This window comes from Eptatretus burgeri, chromosome 14 (assembly GCF_056783735.1).
Source record: "Eptatretus burgeri isolate ZD-2024b chromosome 14, Ebu_testis_v1, whole genome shotgun sequence".
Classification (NCBI taxonomy): Eukaryota; Metazoa; Chordata; class Myxini; order Myxiniformes; family Myxinidae; genus Eptatretus; species Eptatretus burgeri.
This window is the reverse complement of record NC_140974.1, coordinates 73735434-73751131: the sequence shown is the minus strand read 5'-3', so window position 1 is coordinate 73751131 and position 15698 is coordinate 73735434. Positions and strand designations below refer to the sequence as shown.

Genomic DNA, 15698 nt, shown 5'->3' with positions numbered 1-15698 from the left:
ACCTGAAAAGGTTACTATTATTCCCTCATGAGTCATCTTGTACACATCAGACTCGAAGATTCTTCATTATTTATTTACTTATTACCGGAGTGAGACTCCTGGAAGAGCAAGGTAGATCTTATAGACAAACATCAAGGGAATGAGCGAACAGTGTAAGAGGAAAGGGAGGGTCGGGGTAATGGGGATGAAACAATAAAGCATTTTGGGTTAGGAAAGGTTAAAGGGGGTAATAAAGATTAATGGACAAAATTGGGGTAAACAAGACATGATGGTGTTCTGCTTGCTCGAACCCTATCAAGGGAAGAGTGAGAGAGAATAGCTTCTGGAAGGTGGTTCACTTGGTGGGAGAAGTGAAGAATAAAACAGTTGAAGTATGTCATCAGACTATTTTGGAAGTTTAATCAGGAAAGGGTTACTGGAAGAATACGTGCATCTGGGAGTTGCTGCGGGGAAGTGAGCTTGGTGGGCAGGGGAAGTGTGGGGGTGGTTGGAGGACTGAGAGAGCAGTGGAGGCAATGTTGAAGAATAGATGATCAAGAACAGAGAGAGACCACCAACGTGCCTGCGATGTAAGAGCAATGTACCCTATGCTTTGGCCTCATCTTGGGACTATCAGAGAGGTGATTTATATAGATAAGGCCCAAGACTGGGCCTAAAACATTGCCTTGGGGAACTCCAGCCCCCATTGGCAGAGGTGAGGAGAGGGTTCCATTGGATATAGCATGTTGACTGCATGAGTGGGGGGAGTAAGAAATCCAGGAATGAAGGCGACCTTCTGTGCCACATGGAGAGAGGTTGGCAAGCATATCAGGATGAAAGAGCTGTGTCGAAAGTCCGAGATATGTCCAGCGAGACGGTCCGAGCCTCTTGTTTGAGATTGGGGGGCTCCATTCTTTTCCGAAAGAGGAGAAGAAGCATGACCCGAGTTGAGAGACTGGGACAGAATCCAAACTGATAGCTGGAGATCAGGCTGTTTGTAAAAAGGAAAGATGACATCAGGAAGCAATGATAGATTCCATGACTTTGCTTGTAATTGGAAGCAAGCTCACTGGCCTATTGTTTGTTGGGTCTGATTTTGCACCATTCTTGTGGTTGAAACTGATATTTGTTAACTTCCATGCAAGGGGGAGGCATTTTATGGAGGACTGACTGAATAGGGCAGGTAGAGGGAAAGCTAGAACGACAGCGCAGAATTTGACAACATGGGTGATGATGCCATCATGGCCCATCGCTGAAGCAGGGTCAAGGCCAGACAGAACTTTCTCTACCTTCTTAGGTGAGAAGGATACAGCATTAAGTGGGCAGTGGGTACGTCAGGGAACTATGGGGGACAGAACGGGATGGATTGTATCCACGAGATTTAGAGGCAAAGACAGAGTTTCGACATTCTGCAGTAACACCGTTTGGGGTGATTGAGGGGATGGAGGGAGCATACACCAGAGATAGACTTGACAAGACATGACCATTACTTGGAGGAAGGAGACTATTTGGAGAGTTCAGCCTTGAGACTTACGTAAGATGTTGTTTTCTTCCATGCCTCAAGATGAATACAGATTTGTTGTGAGTGTTGTGGAATGAACTGAAGTTATCCTCAGTCAGGTTACCTTTCCTAGCTGAGAAAGCAAGCTTTCTCAGATTAAATGATTAAATCATGAAATTCTGAAAAAGTTCTACAATGTTATTCCGAATCCGAGGTGATTAATTATTATATGACAGTGATGGCACGCAAGTTGGGCTGATCAAGTTGATTATCCTTTTCAATCAAAATGAAAGTGGTGCTTGATTTTTGAAATACCTTTGTCAATTTGGGGCTGAATGTCGTAACATGAATATGCCATGGAAACAACAGGAGCATCCATTGCGATTCTGACTTGGCTAATCGGTGGGAAGTAGTGTTGATTAAGCACAGGCAGCCTTTGCTTTTGATTCACTTTTGGGATATTGGTGTTGGTGCTTTTGAGGTATTTTAATGAACCCATAACCCATATCATGCTGCTCCGAGCACTGAGTGGTAGACCATCCTTTTCATCAATGCACAGTTGTTATGGTGACCCCTTGCTTGATACTTGGTAGATGGTTCCAGGATTCGGCCCACGTATAACCCCCATATCAACTCACCACCACTTTGAGTCCAACTATACCGCTCGTATCAACTCACCACTACTTTGACTCCACATATACCCCTCGTATCAACTCACCACTACTTTGACTCCACATATACCCCTCCTATCAACTCACCCCCACTTTGAGTCCACATATACCCCTCGTTCATCCAACGATCTGTTGCCACAGTGTATTCTATACATAGTACATAATGCAACCACAGAACATCAGTTGTAAAATGCTTAGATGTGGAGTTAAGGTGGTGATGAGTTGATTAGCCAATCGACTCCTACATAAAAAAAACCATAAAATGTGTCGATATTCCTGATTACTAAATGGGGTAGTTATTTCTGTATTCCATGGCAAAAAGTCCATGTCTTCTCTTTTGCAATGGACATTGTTACCTCTTAAAACAAGCCGATAAAATTTTAGTTCATGTCCAGATCCAGTTCAGTGGGATACAAAACGTAATCTAATCTGCTTGGTCGAGGTATGCGCTCTACCGAGTGCCCTTCTAGTTTTTTTTTCTGCAACATTAACTACTTTTTTTTTTTTTGGCCAGTATGCCACCCCAAAATATAATACTAAGGTTTCTTCCTCATCCACGCCCACCTCTTCCCACCCCCTATCTTCCCATCGCATGCAATTTGGAAATTGAAAGAGCACCATGAAAAAGCCAAAATTCCCACTAAAAATTCCCAATAATAGACTTTTCTTGCACTCGATGTTGAACAAAAATTCTCGTTTTTTGGTCCAGCATCTTCCTCCATCATGGCCACTGTTCACCATATACAGTATTTGATATAGTGTTCATTTCTCCACATTTGAGGAAGATTCGAGTTTCTTTCGCAAGATTCTTGGAATTACTTTGCTACGTAATTGTTTTTTCATCAAAAATGTTCAACCATGGTTGTTCCCCTTTACATTTTGGTCCCCAACACAATATCGAGTCAACAAAACTTTTAGTAAGTTAGTTGAGTCTGCAATTGCCGTCTTTTTATTTTGGTAATTCATGATCTTCATCGAACTTGGTGATCAGAGGAGTGTCTAAATGAATGAATTAAGAGAACGCCAACTTCAAATACCTTTTCATGTTGATGTCTCGATCACATGCACGGTGCCGTTCTGGTTGTGACATTATTGTTTGCTTTAGGTTCATTTTCTACAGGTTCTAAGACTCATGGTGGAACTGTCGCATACATATCAATATACACACACGTAAACAAACACAGCAGACAATACAGGATTTGACTTTTAACATTAGACAGACACAATTATTGAACTTGGAGGAAGTAACTTCCTGGAGCACTCTGGGTGCCAGTGACACCATCTCGTATCATTGCCTTTCTCTCCACAGTCACTGGGGCACTTTAAGGAGGAATCTCACCATACCTCCTTCCCCCCTTCCTCCCCTGCTGTTGGATGCCAACCCATGGGCTTTGCCCATGCTCTATTATTTAAACTTCCTCTGTGTTGCCATAACTTTTATGTTCTCTGGTTGCATCGATTGTTATACGTATTAACTGCCACTCCCATGTATATTTCCTGCTCATTCTATTTATTTCGATCCTGCGTCTTTGACTTGGATAGTTTTAGGCCCATCCGTTTTTTTCCAACTGTTTCCTATACCCACTTTCTGTGTCTCCATCCCCTCTGTCCCATTATTCGCCACCCTAGCCAAAATCATACTTTCTATTTATCACATTATAATTATACCAGATACCTTCTGTTTAATTAAAAACTAAAATGACAAAAACTTTCTTTACCTTATATTTTGTCTTTCTCACTTCCTGTTGACCACGTGTTTGACAGGCCCTACCCCCTTACCCACATCTTGCTAAATTTTGCACTCCGTAAACCCGTCCTTTTCTACCCTGCCTCAAAACCTTTCTCTTTTTCCTTCCCACCTTCTTAAGACGACCTCAAATCATCTATAATATTGTTGTGGCCAAGGGTCAGGGCGAGAAGACCTTGAGGGGGGAAAGCTATCTCGGGTTCCCACCAGACTCTCCAGAATCGCAGGCATCGCACACGGATAACTCCATGACACGGCAAGTCGTTAATCGACCGTGGACGCCAATAACTCAACCACGTGACCTAGGGTCCTCAGTCTAAGGTTTAACCGGTTACCAAAAATAATCACGTGACCTAATTACCGGGGAACACGCCCTTGGCGAGGTTAGGATACGACCATGCTGGACCAATGAAAGAAAAGACAAAAACGAGCTGGGAACATTTCTGCACAAGCATTTATTAACAGACAGGTGAGGAAAGATATGTGGTACAGTGAATGGATTTATTATTTTATGCAAGCAGGGATAGTAAGGAATTTGTGGGGTGCGACAACAAGAAAGCAAGCAACTTACAAAAGCGAACACAACAGATTATTCCGATATATCTTCTACACTCTTAACTTAGGCAAGGACAGGTGCCATGACACACACACACACACGCACCCCAATGAAGATGAGCTAATCGGAAGAAAGGGGAGATGAGGGCTAACGGCCTCACAATACCTTGCACGGTTGGCCGACCGTGCTACCCAGTACATTTTGGGGGACGCTCTGCAGAGCGATCCCAGTTCGAGAGTCGGCGTGTTGTCTCCTGCTTGGTTACTGTGCCGGGTTCAGCACGTGCACCGGCCCAGAGAATAGGCGGGGCTGACAGGCAAGGAATGCGGTGGGCGGAGCCAGCAGGTGAGAAGGCGGTAGTCATCAGGCAGGTGGAAGGTGGAGTCAGCAACTGGAGTTAGGCGGAGCAGCAGGCGTATGTAGAGATCTCAGCTTGAGAACGGCTTTGTGATCTGCCTTTTATAAGCTCCATGGTGTAGGGTGATGACCCGAAGCGATGCGTCGTTATCCGAATTGTGCGCTCCTATTAGACCCTGGCCCCGCGTTGCCTGACCCCTATGGCCGGAAGTAGTCTCATTTGTACATCTGGCGAGACATGGCTGAGCTGTGGAATTGTCTTGCACCGAACACCGCGACATGAATCGCCCTGCACCGAACTCCCGGGCCGTGTTCCGGCGACTGGCTGAGGGTCGCGTCGGTCCTGCATTCCTGTTCGGGCACCCCCAGTGCTCTGTGGTTGGCGCTGGTCAATGCGCTTGTTCCGTCCGCATGCCACGCAGCCCGAGCGATCTGGGCCGTGCATTTGCACCTGCTTGGTGGTGACTGCATTGGGGCGGAGGTGCGAGGAGATATTGGTGGTCAAGGTGGTGAGCGAAGGTCGACGGTGAGACGCCGTTGTAAGTCAGCGCGCAGACCCGAATAAAGATGTGTGCCATTTGCATCCTGTACAGTGTGATGGTATTTATCACGGGGCTACACGCGTATCTGTTATCGTGCATTTGCGCCTGCTCCGCTTTATATCATGGATTTAAGAAAAGGATTGGATGTAAATCAGGGTTGAAAAGAAGATACATATAAGTATTAGATGCCGATTCAAATGAAAGGACGCGCCATACGCGTCCTGTACAGTGGGTGGAGGTTATTGCTGTGCTGCACACGTCCCGTGCAGTCTGGTGGTGGAGGTTGTCACTGTGGTTTTCACAGGCGGCCGTCTGGGTCCGGTGCCCGCTTGGATTTATTTCATGAATAAGAGGAAAGAGTTGGAATGTAGATAGAGATTGAATGGAAAATGGAGACATAATGAGACCGAGCTCGAAGATCCACGCAACGCACTTTGTCCCATCAACCCATTAGACATGAGGGGTAGGTCTAAATGCACATATACTAATGAAATAACTGTCTGGGGATTACTCTGTGTTGGATGCCATTGCGTTAGAGGCATGTGGTTTCCAGAACCGCAAAAATATAAAAGGAGATCAGTCTCGGCGTGCCTGCGTGCATCCGGCCGGCAACAATTGTTCTGTTGGCGATACCACTAATAAAGCCCAATCTGAAAACAGTATGATATCGTTGAGTTAGGGTTCAAATAGTATGATATGGTTGAGTTTGGGTTTAAACAGCATGATATAGTTGAGTAAGGTGTGGAGAGATGGGCCGGTTTCAATTTACATTCATACAAACTTCTCCTCCTTCATTTTCTTCTTTACTGATAATATATTCTCATTCAATCCCATTTCTCATTGATTTCATTCAGAAAACGCTTGCTGTATTCCATACATTTTGTCCAGTTCTACCAGAACTGAAACACGTGTCAAGAGGCAAAGAGAAACACGGTTACCAGAACGCCGCCATTGTCATTAATCGCCAACAAGTTATTAATCCGACCATTGTACAACAGGCCCCGTCCACGCATGTGTAGATGCAACACTGCAGTACATCACACCTTTTGTTCAACATTTCCATTTTATTCATATAACAGTAATATATTGCCATATCAAACAATATGTCTGATTTTACACTGTCTTTCACCCTTACTTGCAACACAGGTGAGAAAAGGATACGTTTGTTTGTATGTTTTAATGTGAGTGCGATAACTCGCGAACGCTTTCTGCTGTTTTCGTCAAAGTTTACTCGAGGATTTCGAAGGACAAAAGTGAGGCTTTCAATGTTTTTTGACTAATATATATGTATATATATACATATATATATATATATATATATATATATATATATATATATATATATATATATATATATATATATATATGTCAAAGGTCAAGGTGACTGATGTCATTTGCATGATTTTTGTCATACCTGTCAAGCTACTGCCTGATGCCTTCTTGTTTTACTCTATCTACCTGTCTGGTAGTCAAACAAGATTGAAAATCATTCCAAACAGGAAACTTACTGTTTTAAAAGACGTCATAAAGGACACAAACAACCGGCAGGAAAAATTAATGTAACGTGTTGGAGAAGGTGGTGTCAAAGATGCCATATCAATAGCGGTAAACTTCCGGATTTGTTTTTTCTTCTTCAACCTTTAAAATTTTTATTTTATGTCAGTTGAATTATATAGTTGAACATTACAGAGCACAAAGTACCTTCTCATCACTTTCAAAACCCTTCCGTTTAGCAATACTTGAACAAAATATTACAGCATTTTACATCATCTCGACCAATCAAATTTGCTGCTCGTAGACCCCGCCCATGTCCTTGTTTTTCAAGACTGCACGGGGTAAGATGTTCTGTGAACTATCCAGTTTATCCTTATTTTCCTTTCATTCACTTTCACTGACTCGTATCAACAACAAACAAGCTCAAATGAGCTAAGATCCTCGTCCTCTTAATGATGACGTCATAAAAACGAATATGACGTCATTGTGATGTATCAGGTTTGCGATAAATTATCTGTGCTAATGCCCGGCTTGATTCCCGCAAACAAAATTCAAACAGCTTGCCTAGTTTCGGAGATAATGGTTTCGGCGATTTCCATGAGCGGCGATATTATGACGTCAACTTTTTTTCTAGGAAGAATTTCCAAAATCGGAGATGGTTACTGCCTGCACGTGGGCTTTCTGCATATACATGGCAAGTTTCACGAAGATCCGATGAAGACTCTAGGTTGTGAAACAAAAAATGTCAAAAAATAGGAATGACGTCATAAAAAATTGACATGACGTCATAGTGATGTATCATATGTGCAGTAATTCATCTCTGCTAATGCCCTGTTCGATTCTGGCAAACAGAATTCAAAAAGCTTGCCCAGTTTCGGAGATAATTTTTTAGGCGATTTCCATTAGCGGAGATATTTTGACGTCGTAACTTTTTTTTATCGGAGGAATTTTCAAAATCGGAGATGGTTACTGTCTGCGCAGGGTATTTTTACATATATACGCCAAGTTTCAGGAAGTTTCGATGAAAACTGTAGGCTGTGAAACAAAAAAGTCCACAAGAAGAAGATGAAGAACAACAACGTGAGTAAGACTTAGAAATCCTCCACGAGGATCTAAAAACAACAACAACAGTAGTTTTGAGGCTTGTATTTTCTGGTACATTCAAATGTGTTCATGTTCTGCTTGAACAAGACACCATTGATCTGTACACTCCTTGAAAAAAAAAAACCTGTCATTGGAAGCCAAAGCTAAGTTGATGCACAAAAACAACATGGCTGTCTGAAATGACATACATTGGCAATGACTCATTCTACGAATGATCACAGAGATTTTTACATTGGCAGAAATGGCTTCAATAATGTGTGTCCCCATCACTGACCCCAAACAGCCTTTTAAACATTTTGCTATTAATTATTGATAAAACCAGACAAGCCAGCTCCTGATGTGGGACGTTGCACCATTGTTCGACCAAAGCCACGAACAGTTGATCAAGAGACTGTGGGTGAATGTATCAACCACAAACGTGCCTTCCTTAGATTTCTCAAGCATGCTCAAATGGATTTAAGTCCGGAGAGTGTGCAGGCCGGTCCATGCGAGTGATGTTGTGATCTTGAAGTGCAGCCTTGACAATCATGTACATTGAGTGGATGGGTGTTGGCATCCATAATGATGAAGTTTGGACCTTGCTGCTGGGACATAGAGATGACTCCAGGCATAATTACATCATTTCTGTAGCTGACATCCTTCAAAGTACCTCCTTTGAATGATGATAAGATCAGTTATTGAACCAACATCAATGCTCGGCTATACTAGCAGACTGCCCCTACCAAACCGATCATACTGTCTAAAGCAAATAATATATTATTAGCAAATTGCTCCCATATATTCTCTAAACTCTCTAAACTCTCACAAGTCCCATTGCTGAAATGTAGGCTGAATCTACATGCATTCCATAAAAAGGAAAGTTGCGCCCTCCCTCCTATGTACACTCTTCGCCTCCATTCTACAGTTGTGATGTTATGTCACCCATTGCATGCGTTGCTGCCGATTGCGCTGTCATGTAGGAATTAGAAACTTCATTACTCTTTGTTGTTTATTTTGAAGAGATCTTGCTGTTCAAAAGTGGTTCCTTTTGGCAAGTGTGACAAGATAACGATCCTCACAAGGGATCGTGTAACCTTTAGGCGCCTGTACGAGGTCTCTCTCTCTGAACTGTCCAGTCTGTGATGATACCTTGTCGGTGTCCGAGAAATGGCACTGCAATGAACATTGTACTCATCGAGAATGTTGTCCTGTCAACCCCACTCCACGCCCCCACCACTCCCACCCATCCCAAAAGTATGAGCCAACTAATTTTGGGTTAAAGTACGGAGCCATTCCAAAATGACGCCGATCACATTGGTGGCAGGTCATCATGGGTCATGTGCAGACAGAGGGTGTTGACATGGGTGATGTGCAGACAGAGGGTGTTGACATGGGTCATGTGCAGACAGAGGGTGTTGACATGGGTGATGTGCAGCCATGTATGCAGATTCTGTGCGAGACGTCATTTGTACGTGAATTTCCGCATCACTCGGTACATGTGATGGTTTTGGTCGTTTTCCGCCGGTCTCATTTTACCTCTTTTGTACGTTTTCTTGTCCGTGCACATCGGCTCAACTGAAATCCATCGGTGAAACATTTAGTGTGGCAATGAGACATGATTTTAGTGTAGCAAAATGAACTGCTTTCCCAACAGCCTCCAAACTAGAGCAATGAGATAGCCAATCAGTTTCGCATTTGCCAGAAAGCGACCTGGACGCATCCCTTAAAATAATAACCCTTGTATTGTATCAAGATGATTGTACGGTCCACATCCTTTTGGTTGGTTTATTTTTTTTAACCAGCACTGCTTGTGTCAACTGAAGCTAACCCCCTCTTTAGCAGGGGAAATGGCCTTAAAATGCTTGTTGTCTGTTGTTGTTCTTCTTGTGTCAACTTGCTTGTACTTGTCTGAATTATTTCTGTTCCTCAATCACTCTTCTACCTGTCACACACCCACCTGTCACTCTAATATTCGTGCATCCACTCTCTACGATTTGGTTTTTCTTTGGGTTTCCTATTTGCATATATATAAAAAATAATTTTAGTTAGTAAAGGTGAACAGTTGTTGGAAAGTAAGTGCACATTTCACGATGATTTGTTCAAGTTATGGGACCACCTTCCAGAGGCCATTCTTTCCTACTCTTCCGTCGGACAGCGCTTCAAGCAGGTACCTCATGTCATCACCCATTCTGACCCATGATCTTTATTACCCCCATATTAACCCTTCCTCACCCAACCCTATTGCTTGCTGATTTCAGTGTTTCCACTCTCTCACTCTCTCACTCATCCCCTATAATGGTCGTGCTCAATTGTTGGCCTGGTACCACGATACCATTTCCCCCTTCCAAGAGCCTCGGTCTTGTCGAGAAAGAATAAAGTTTTCTAAGCTGTGCGCAAAAGTGCTTTGATTTTATACATGAAACCCTAGCTATCCAACCTCGGTCGGTGTAGGCAATAGAAAACCAAACAAACGAAGCAGCTACCATTGGTGTTTTAGCATGCACATGTTGCCACGTGGTGGTGGTGGGTGAGACTGTTTGAGAACAGAAAGTTGTCTGTATAACAACAAAGGCCGCATCTTTCCACGCTGCCGGGTTAACACAGTTGAATCGCCTGTCGTTTCCCCGAGGCGCCAATGCAGATTCTTCAGTAGCTTGGCCGACGTGTTGCCAATTGCCACAATATTCCTGATTTGACTCCCCTTTTTGTCTCTCGGCCTCTTTCTCTCTGTTTATACGTTCCTTTCTTCATGCTGCCAAAGTATCCCCAGGCCAAGGATTACACGGAGTGGTGTGCCTTTGCCTTGCCAGCAGTACGAGTAGGCAGGGACTTGGAACTTGTCGAGCGTGCCAGCGATAAATTGCTTCCTCTTCGCAAAAGACACCGTGGAAAATTGGGAAGTGTTTCCACACGTTTGACCCTTAGCAGAAAACGTTGGCCCAAGATAAGTTTGCAGCGTCGCATCGGCACATTTCCCACAACGATAGCAGCCGCAGAATGGGTGCCGTTTGAGATTGCATGATGGAAAAGCCTTGTGTGGGCATGGGAAAAGCACTTTATCTTTTCCCTGCAGAGAGATTAGCAACTTGCCAATTGATACATCTTTAAAAGAGATCCTAGAGTAAGAATGTGTCCTGTTTGCATCTCCAGTGCTCCACTGCTCAAGGACACCAACAGCTTGCTTTATGCAATGGGTAATGAGAAAAGTTAAACACAGTGTCTATTTTATGGTAATTCCTGGTATCTCACATATCATTGTCCCCTGCTCTCTGACATGGTCAGAGATGGAGACATTAAAATGAGCTCAGTCCGACCGACCAACCAACCGACTGATCATCTGTCCATGCACTCGTACTTTTGTGGACGCAATATTTCAAAAACCGTTGTACATTGAGCTTTCATATTGCAGATGTCTATTCCTCATGACATGCTCTCAACCTGATTAAATCACGGTTGTGATGGCTGAATTATGTTGCCAAGGAAACCTTCTCAGCCATTTGGCTTGAGGACACAATATTTCAAAATTCCGTTGAGCATTTTAGCTTTCATGTTGCAGATATCTCGTCCAAAAGGCGGGGGACCTAGAGTATCGGCTCTGTTGTTTCTAATGCTTGAAGCGAGTCAGTTGTTGTACCAATGACATGGAGATCAACGTTGTGTGCTTGGGAAGGGATGAAATCCTCATTTTAACCCTCAATACTGCAGGACCTTGCCTACAACCTGAGCCATTGGTTTTGTTACTTAATGAAACTTCTTTACACCTACCCTTGTGTGTCCCACTAAAGGTTGTTCCTTAAATAATTGTATCACTGTCATAAATATCACAGCTTGCAATTGTAAAGGTTATGAGCATCAATGCCCTGTGCATACTGAAACAAATGCACAGAACTATTGAAAATCCTGCAACTGTATTGCGATGTAAACGGAATGCGTGATGCCAATGGAGCATGCTATCAAACTGCAAGCAGATACTGGGGTGCATCCTACATGCAGACATAATATAATACACTAGTATAGAAGCCCGTCAAAAATTATGGGCTGGAATTATTTTCCAGAGGGATTCCCCCCCCCCCCCTCCCTTCTTGTCTGCGGTGTTGGTGGTAGTGGGTGGTGACGCAGGGCTATGGTGATGGGGGCTCGCAAACCCGTGAACACTGGAAGTCGACATGGGTTGCAAATTAAACATTCGTATCCATTTACCAATTTGGGGATCTTCCCGTTAATTTGCAATTGGTCGCTGGCTTTGACACCAATCCAAGTTTTTATTACGGACCCGAGGAATCAAAAGCTCCATCTGTCAAACAAACAGTTTCAAATGGAGCACATCACCTCAATTATAGCATTTAAATTGCATCAAATGTGGCAATAAATGTGAATTGTTGGCACCCAACTTGCCGGCTCGATGACAGAAGACGCCATTTGTATTTTTGCCCTCGACATCCCCACCTCGTTTCGAATCCGGTGTGGACACGGACAACTTGCTAGGACCTGGAAATCGAGAAAAGATAACTCGTGAATACGGAGGGTTTCCTGTGTCTCTATGATATAATCCTAAGTTTGCCAGGGTTACACTCTCGGCAATCTCGGTGAACACCCAAGTTAGTCTTGGTCTCGAAATGCAGTTGATGTCACGTATAAACTGCTGATGCAGCAGCGTGCAGGTGCTGCTCTCGTGGAAGGCACACAATGGGAAAGCAGGATGGGGAAGGGATTTAAGTAGTCTTTCTGTGTCACATCTCAAGTCCGGGAAGACGAAGTGTGAGTGAGGCGTTGTCTTTCTAACGAGGCTGTGATTAAACATGCATCAATAGGCTGTCCATGCCAGGGAAGTACTGGCTTAGCCTGGAATCCCCTGCTGGGCCTCTGTAAGGCCCCAGATTTTCCGGAGGTTAAACACAAAAGGGGAGACAGTGTACGGGACCCCCATGGGGTTGTGGGAAGAACTTTTTACTGCTTTATCCACCATCTTTCCTTCTGTACTAGATGCTGTCTGTTGCTCAGGCCTTTGAAAAAAAAAATTGTACTTTTAGTTTATAAATTCAGGAGAAACAAATGTTATTGCGTTAAGTTTCAACATCACCGATGGCCATCACAATAGTTCACATTGTAAGGTTGTTATAAGTGGATGTTCCTGTAAAAAGTAAGGTTGTTTTCCTTATGGTACATTCTGGTCTTTATGTTTGAGGTCTGTTTATTCCACAACCACAATCCCACATTGGAATTTATCTTCGTTGTTTTTTCGAAACCAAAGCAGGAACCGTACACGTGTGAGACCGGGATTCGAGGCATCTGGCTGTTTACTACTCCACTGATACTGTCCGTTGAACACAAGCATTGTTCTCACGACGAGGATTCTAAATAATGAACTAACATGAGCACGGTCAGTCGAGTCCATCTCAGTCGAGCCAACACGGCTTGGCTTCTGTCCTGGGCACAGGCAGGCACGTTTGGGGCCCCTGCTGATGATCACGCTTTATTCTTTTAATGAACCAGAAAGCTCATCATCTTAGATGTGGAACATCCGCTCCTCACATCGTTGCGGCTTCGTTTGTGCGTTGTGGAGGAAAAATGTTTTCGGAGACAAACCTGACGTCTTTGTGGACATCAACCACCTTACCTTCAGGAGTCGGAGCCGTGATGGTACACTGTGCATGTTTGATGTTTGCCACTGATACAAGACTGTTGCACCTGAGGCTTCGTGTGCAAGGTTCAGTAGATCGGTGTACCTGTGTTAATCCCTGTAAGGTTGGGTAGATCGCTGTACCTGTGTTAATCCCTGCAAGGTTGAGTAGATTACTGTACCTGTGTTAATCCCTGCAAGGTTGGGTAGATCGCTGTACCTGTGTTAATCCCTGCAAGGTTGAGTAGATCACTGTACCTGTGTTAATCCCTGCAAGGTTGGGTAGATCACTGTGCCTGTGTTAATCCCTGCAAGGTTGAGTAGATCGCTGTACCTGTGTTAATCCCTGCAAGGTTGAGTAGATCGCTGTACCTGTGTTAATCCCTGCAAGGTTGGGTAGATCACTGTGCCTGTGTTAATCCCTGCAAGGTTGAGTAGATCACTGTACCTGTGTTAATCCCTGCAAGGTTGAGTAGATCGCTGTACCTGTGTTAATCCCTGCAAGGTTGAGTAGATCGCTGTGCCTGTGTTAATCCCTGCAAGGTTGAGTAGATCGCTGTACCTGTGTTAATCCCTGCAAGGTTGAGTAGATCACTGTACCTGTGTTAATCCCTGCAAGGTTGGGTAGATCACTGTGCCTGTGTTAATCCCTGCAAGGTTGAGTAGATCGCTGTACCTGTGTTAATCCCTGCAAGGTTGAGTAGATCGCTGTACCTGTGTTAATCCCTGCAAGGTTGGGTAGATCACTGTGCCTGTGTTAATCCCTGCAAGGTTGAGTAGATCACTGTACCTGTGTTAATCCCTGCAAGGTTAGGTAGATCGCTGTACCTGTGTTAATCCCTGTAAGGTTGGGTAGATCGCTGTACCTGTGTTAATCCCTGCAAGGTTGGGTAGATCACTCTGCCTGTGTTAATCCCTGTAAGGTTGAGTAGATCGCTGTACCTGTGTTAATCCCTGTAAGGTTGAGTAGATCGCTGTATCTGTGTTAATCCCTGCAAGGTTGAGTAGATCACTGTACCTGTGTTAATCCCTGCAAGGTTGGGTAGATCACTGTGCCTGTGTTAATCCCTGCAAGGTTGATTAGATCGCTGTACCTGTGTTAATCCCTGCAAGGTTAGGTAGATCGCTGTACCTGTGTTAATCCCTGCAAGGTTGAGTAGATCACTGTACCTGTGTTAATCCCTGCAAGGTTGAGTAGATCGCTGAACCTGTGTTAATCCCTGCAAGGTTGAGTAGATCGCTGTACCTGTGTTAATCCCTGCAAGGTTGGGTAGATCACTGTGCCTGTGTTAATCCCTGCAAGGTTGGGTAGATCACTCTGCCTGTGTTAATCCCTGTAAGGTTGAGTAGATCGCTGTACCTGTGTTAATCCCTGTAAGGTTGGGTAGATCACTCTGCCTGTGTTAATCCCTGTAAGGTTGAGTAGATCGCTGTACCTGTGTTAATCCCTGTAAGGTTGGGTAGATCGCTGTACCTGTGTTAATCCCTGCAAGGTTGAGTAGATCGCTGTATCTGTTTTAATCCCTGCAAGGTTGAGTAGATCGCTGTATCTGTGTTAATCCCTGCAAGGTTGAGTAGATCACTGTACCTGTGTTAATCCCTGCAAGGTTGGGTAGATCGCTGTACCTGTGTTAATCCCTGCAAGGTTGAGTAGATCGCTGTATCTGTGTTAATCCCTGCAAGGTTGAGTAGATCACTGTACCTGTGTTAATCCCTGCAAGGTTGGGTAGATCACTGTGCCTGTGTTAATCCCTGCAAGGTTGAGTAGATCGCTGTACCTGTGTTAATCCCTGCAAGGTTGAGTAGATCGCTGTATCTGTGTTAATCCCTGCAAGGTTGGGTAGATCACTGTACCTGTGTTAATCCCTGCAAGGTTGGGTAGATCACTGTACCTGTGTTAATCCCTGCAAGGTTGAGTAGATCGCTGTACCTGTGTTAATCCCTGCAAGGTTGAGTAGATCACTGTACCTGTGTTAATCCCTGCAAGGTTGGGTAGATCACTGTACCTGTGTTAATCCCTGCAAGGTTGAGTAGATCGCTGTACCTGTGTTAATCCCTGCAAGGTGAGGTAGATCGCTGTACCTGTGTTAATCCCTGCAAGGTTGAGTAGATCGCTGTACCTGTGTTAATCCCTGCAAGGTTGAGTCG

At 44.2% G+C, this 15698-nt stretch overlaps 1 protein-coding gene across 14 annotated transcripts in view; it reads left to right on the top strand.

The window, feature by feature from the left end:
- The window catches only part of LOC147013622 (formin-binding protein 1-like), a 163485-nt gene that overhangs the window by 46691 nt on the left and 101096 nt on the right, over nucleotides 1-15698 (top strand). For 2 of the 14 annotated variants that reach the window (XM_085855595.1, XM_085855591.1), the window contains exon 1: nucleotides 13454-13570. The exons of 3 other annotated variants lie outside the window; for them this stretch is intronic. In XM_085855595.1, the coding sequence (XP_085711721.1) occupies nucleotides 13499-13570 (72 nt within the window). In that variant the 5' untranslated portion in view covers nucleotides 13454-13498. Of the gene's footprint in view, nucleotides 1-13450; nucleotides 13571-15698 lie in introns of those variants that run through there. 9 more of the 14 variants (XM_085855587.1, XM_085855592.1, XM_085855589.1 and 6 more) reach the window with 9 other exon arrangements.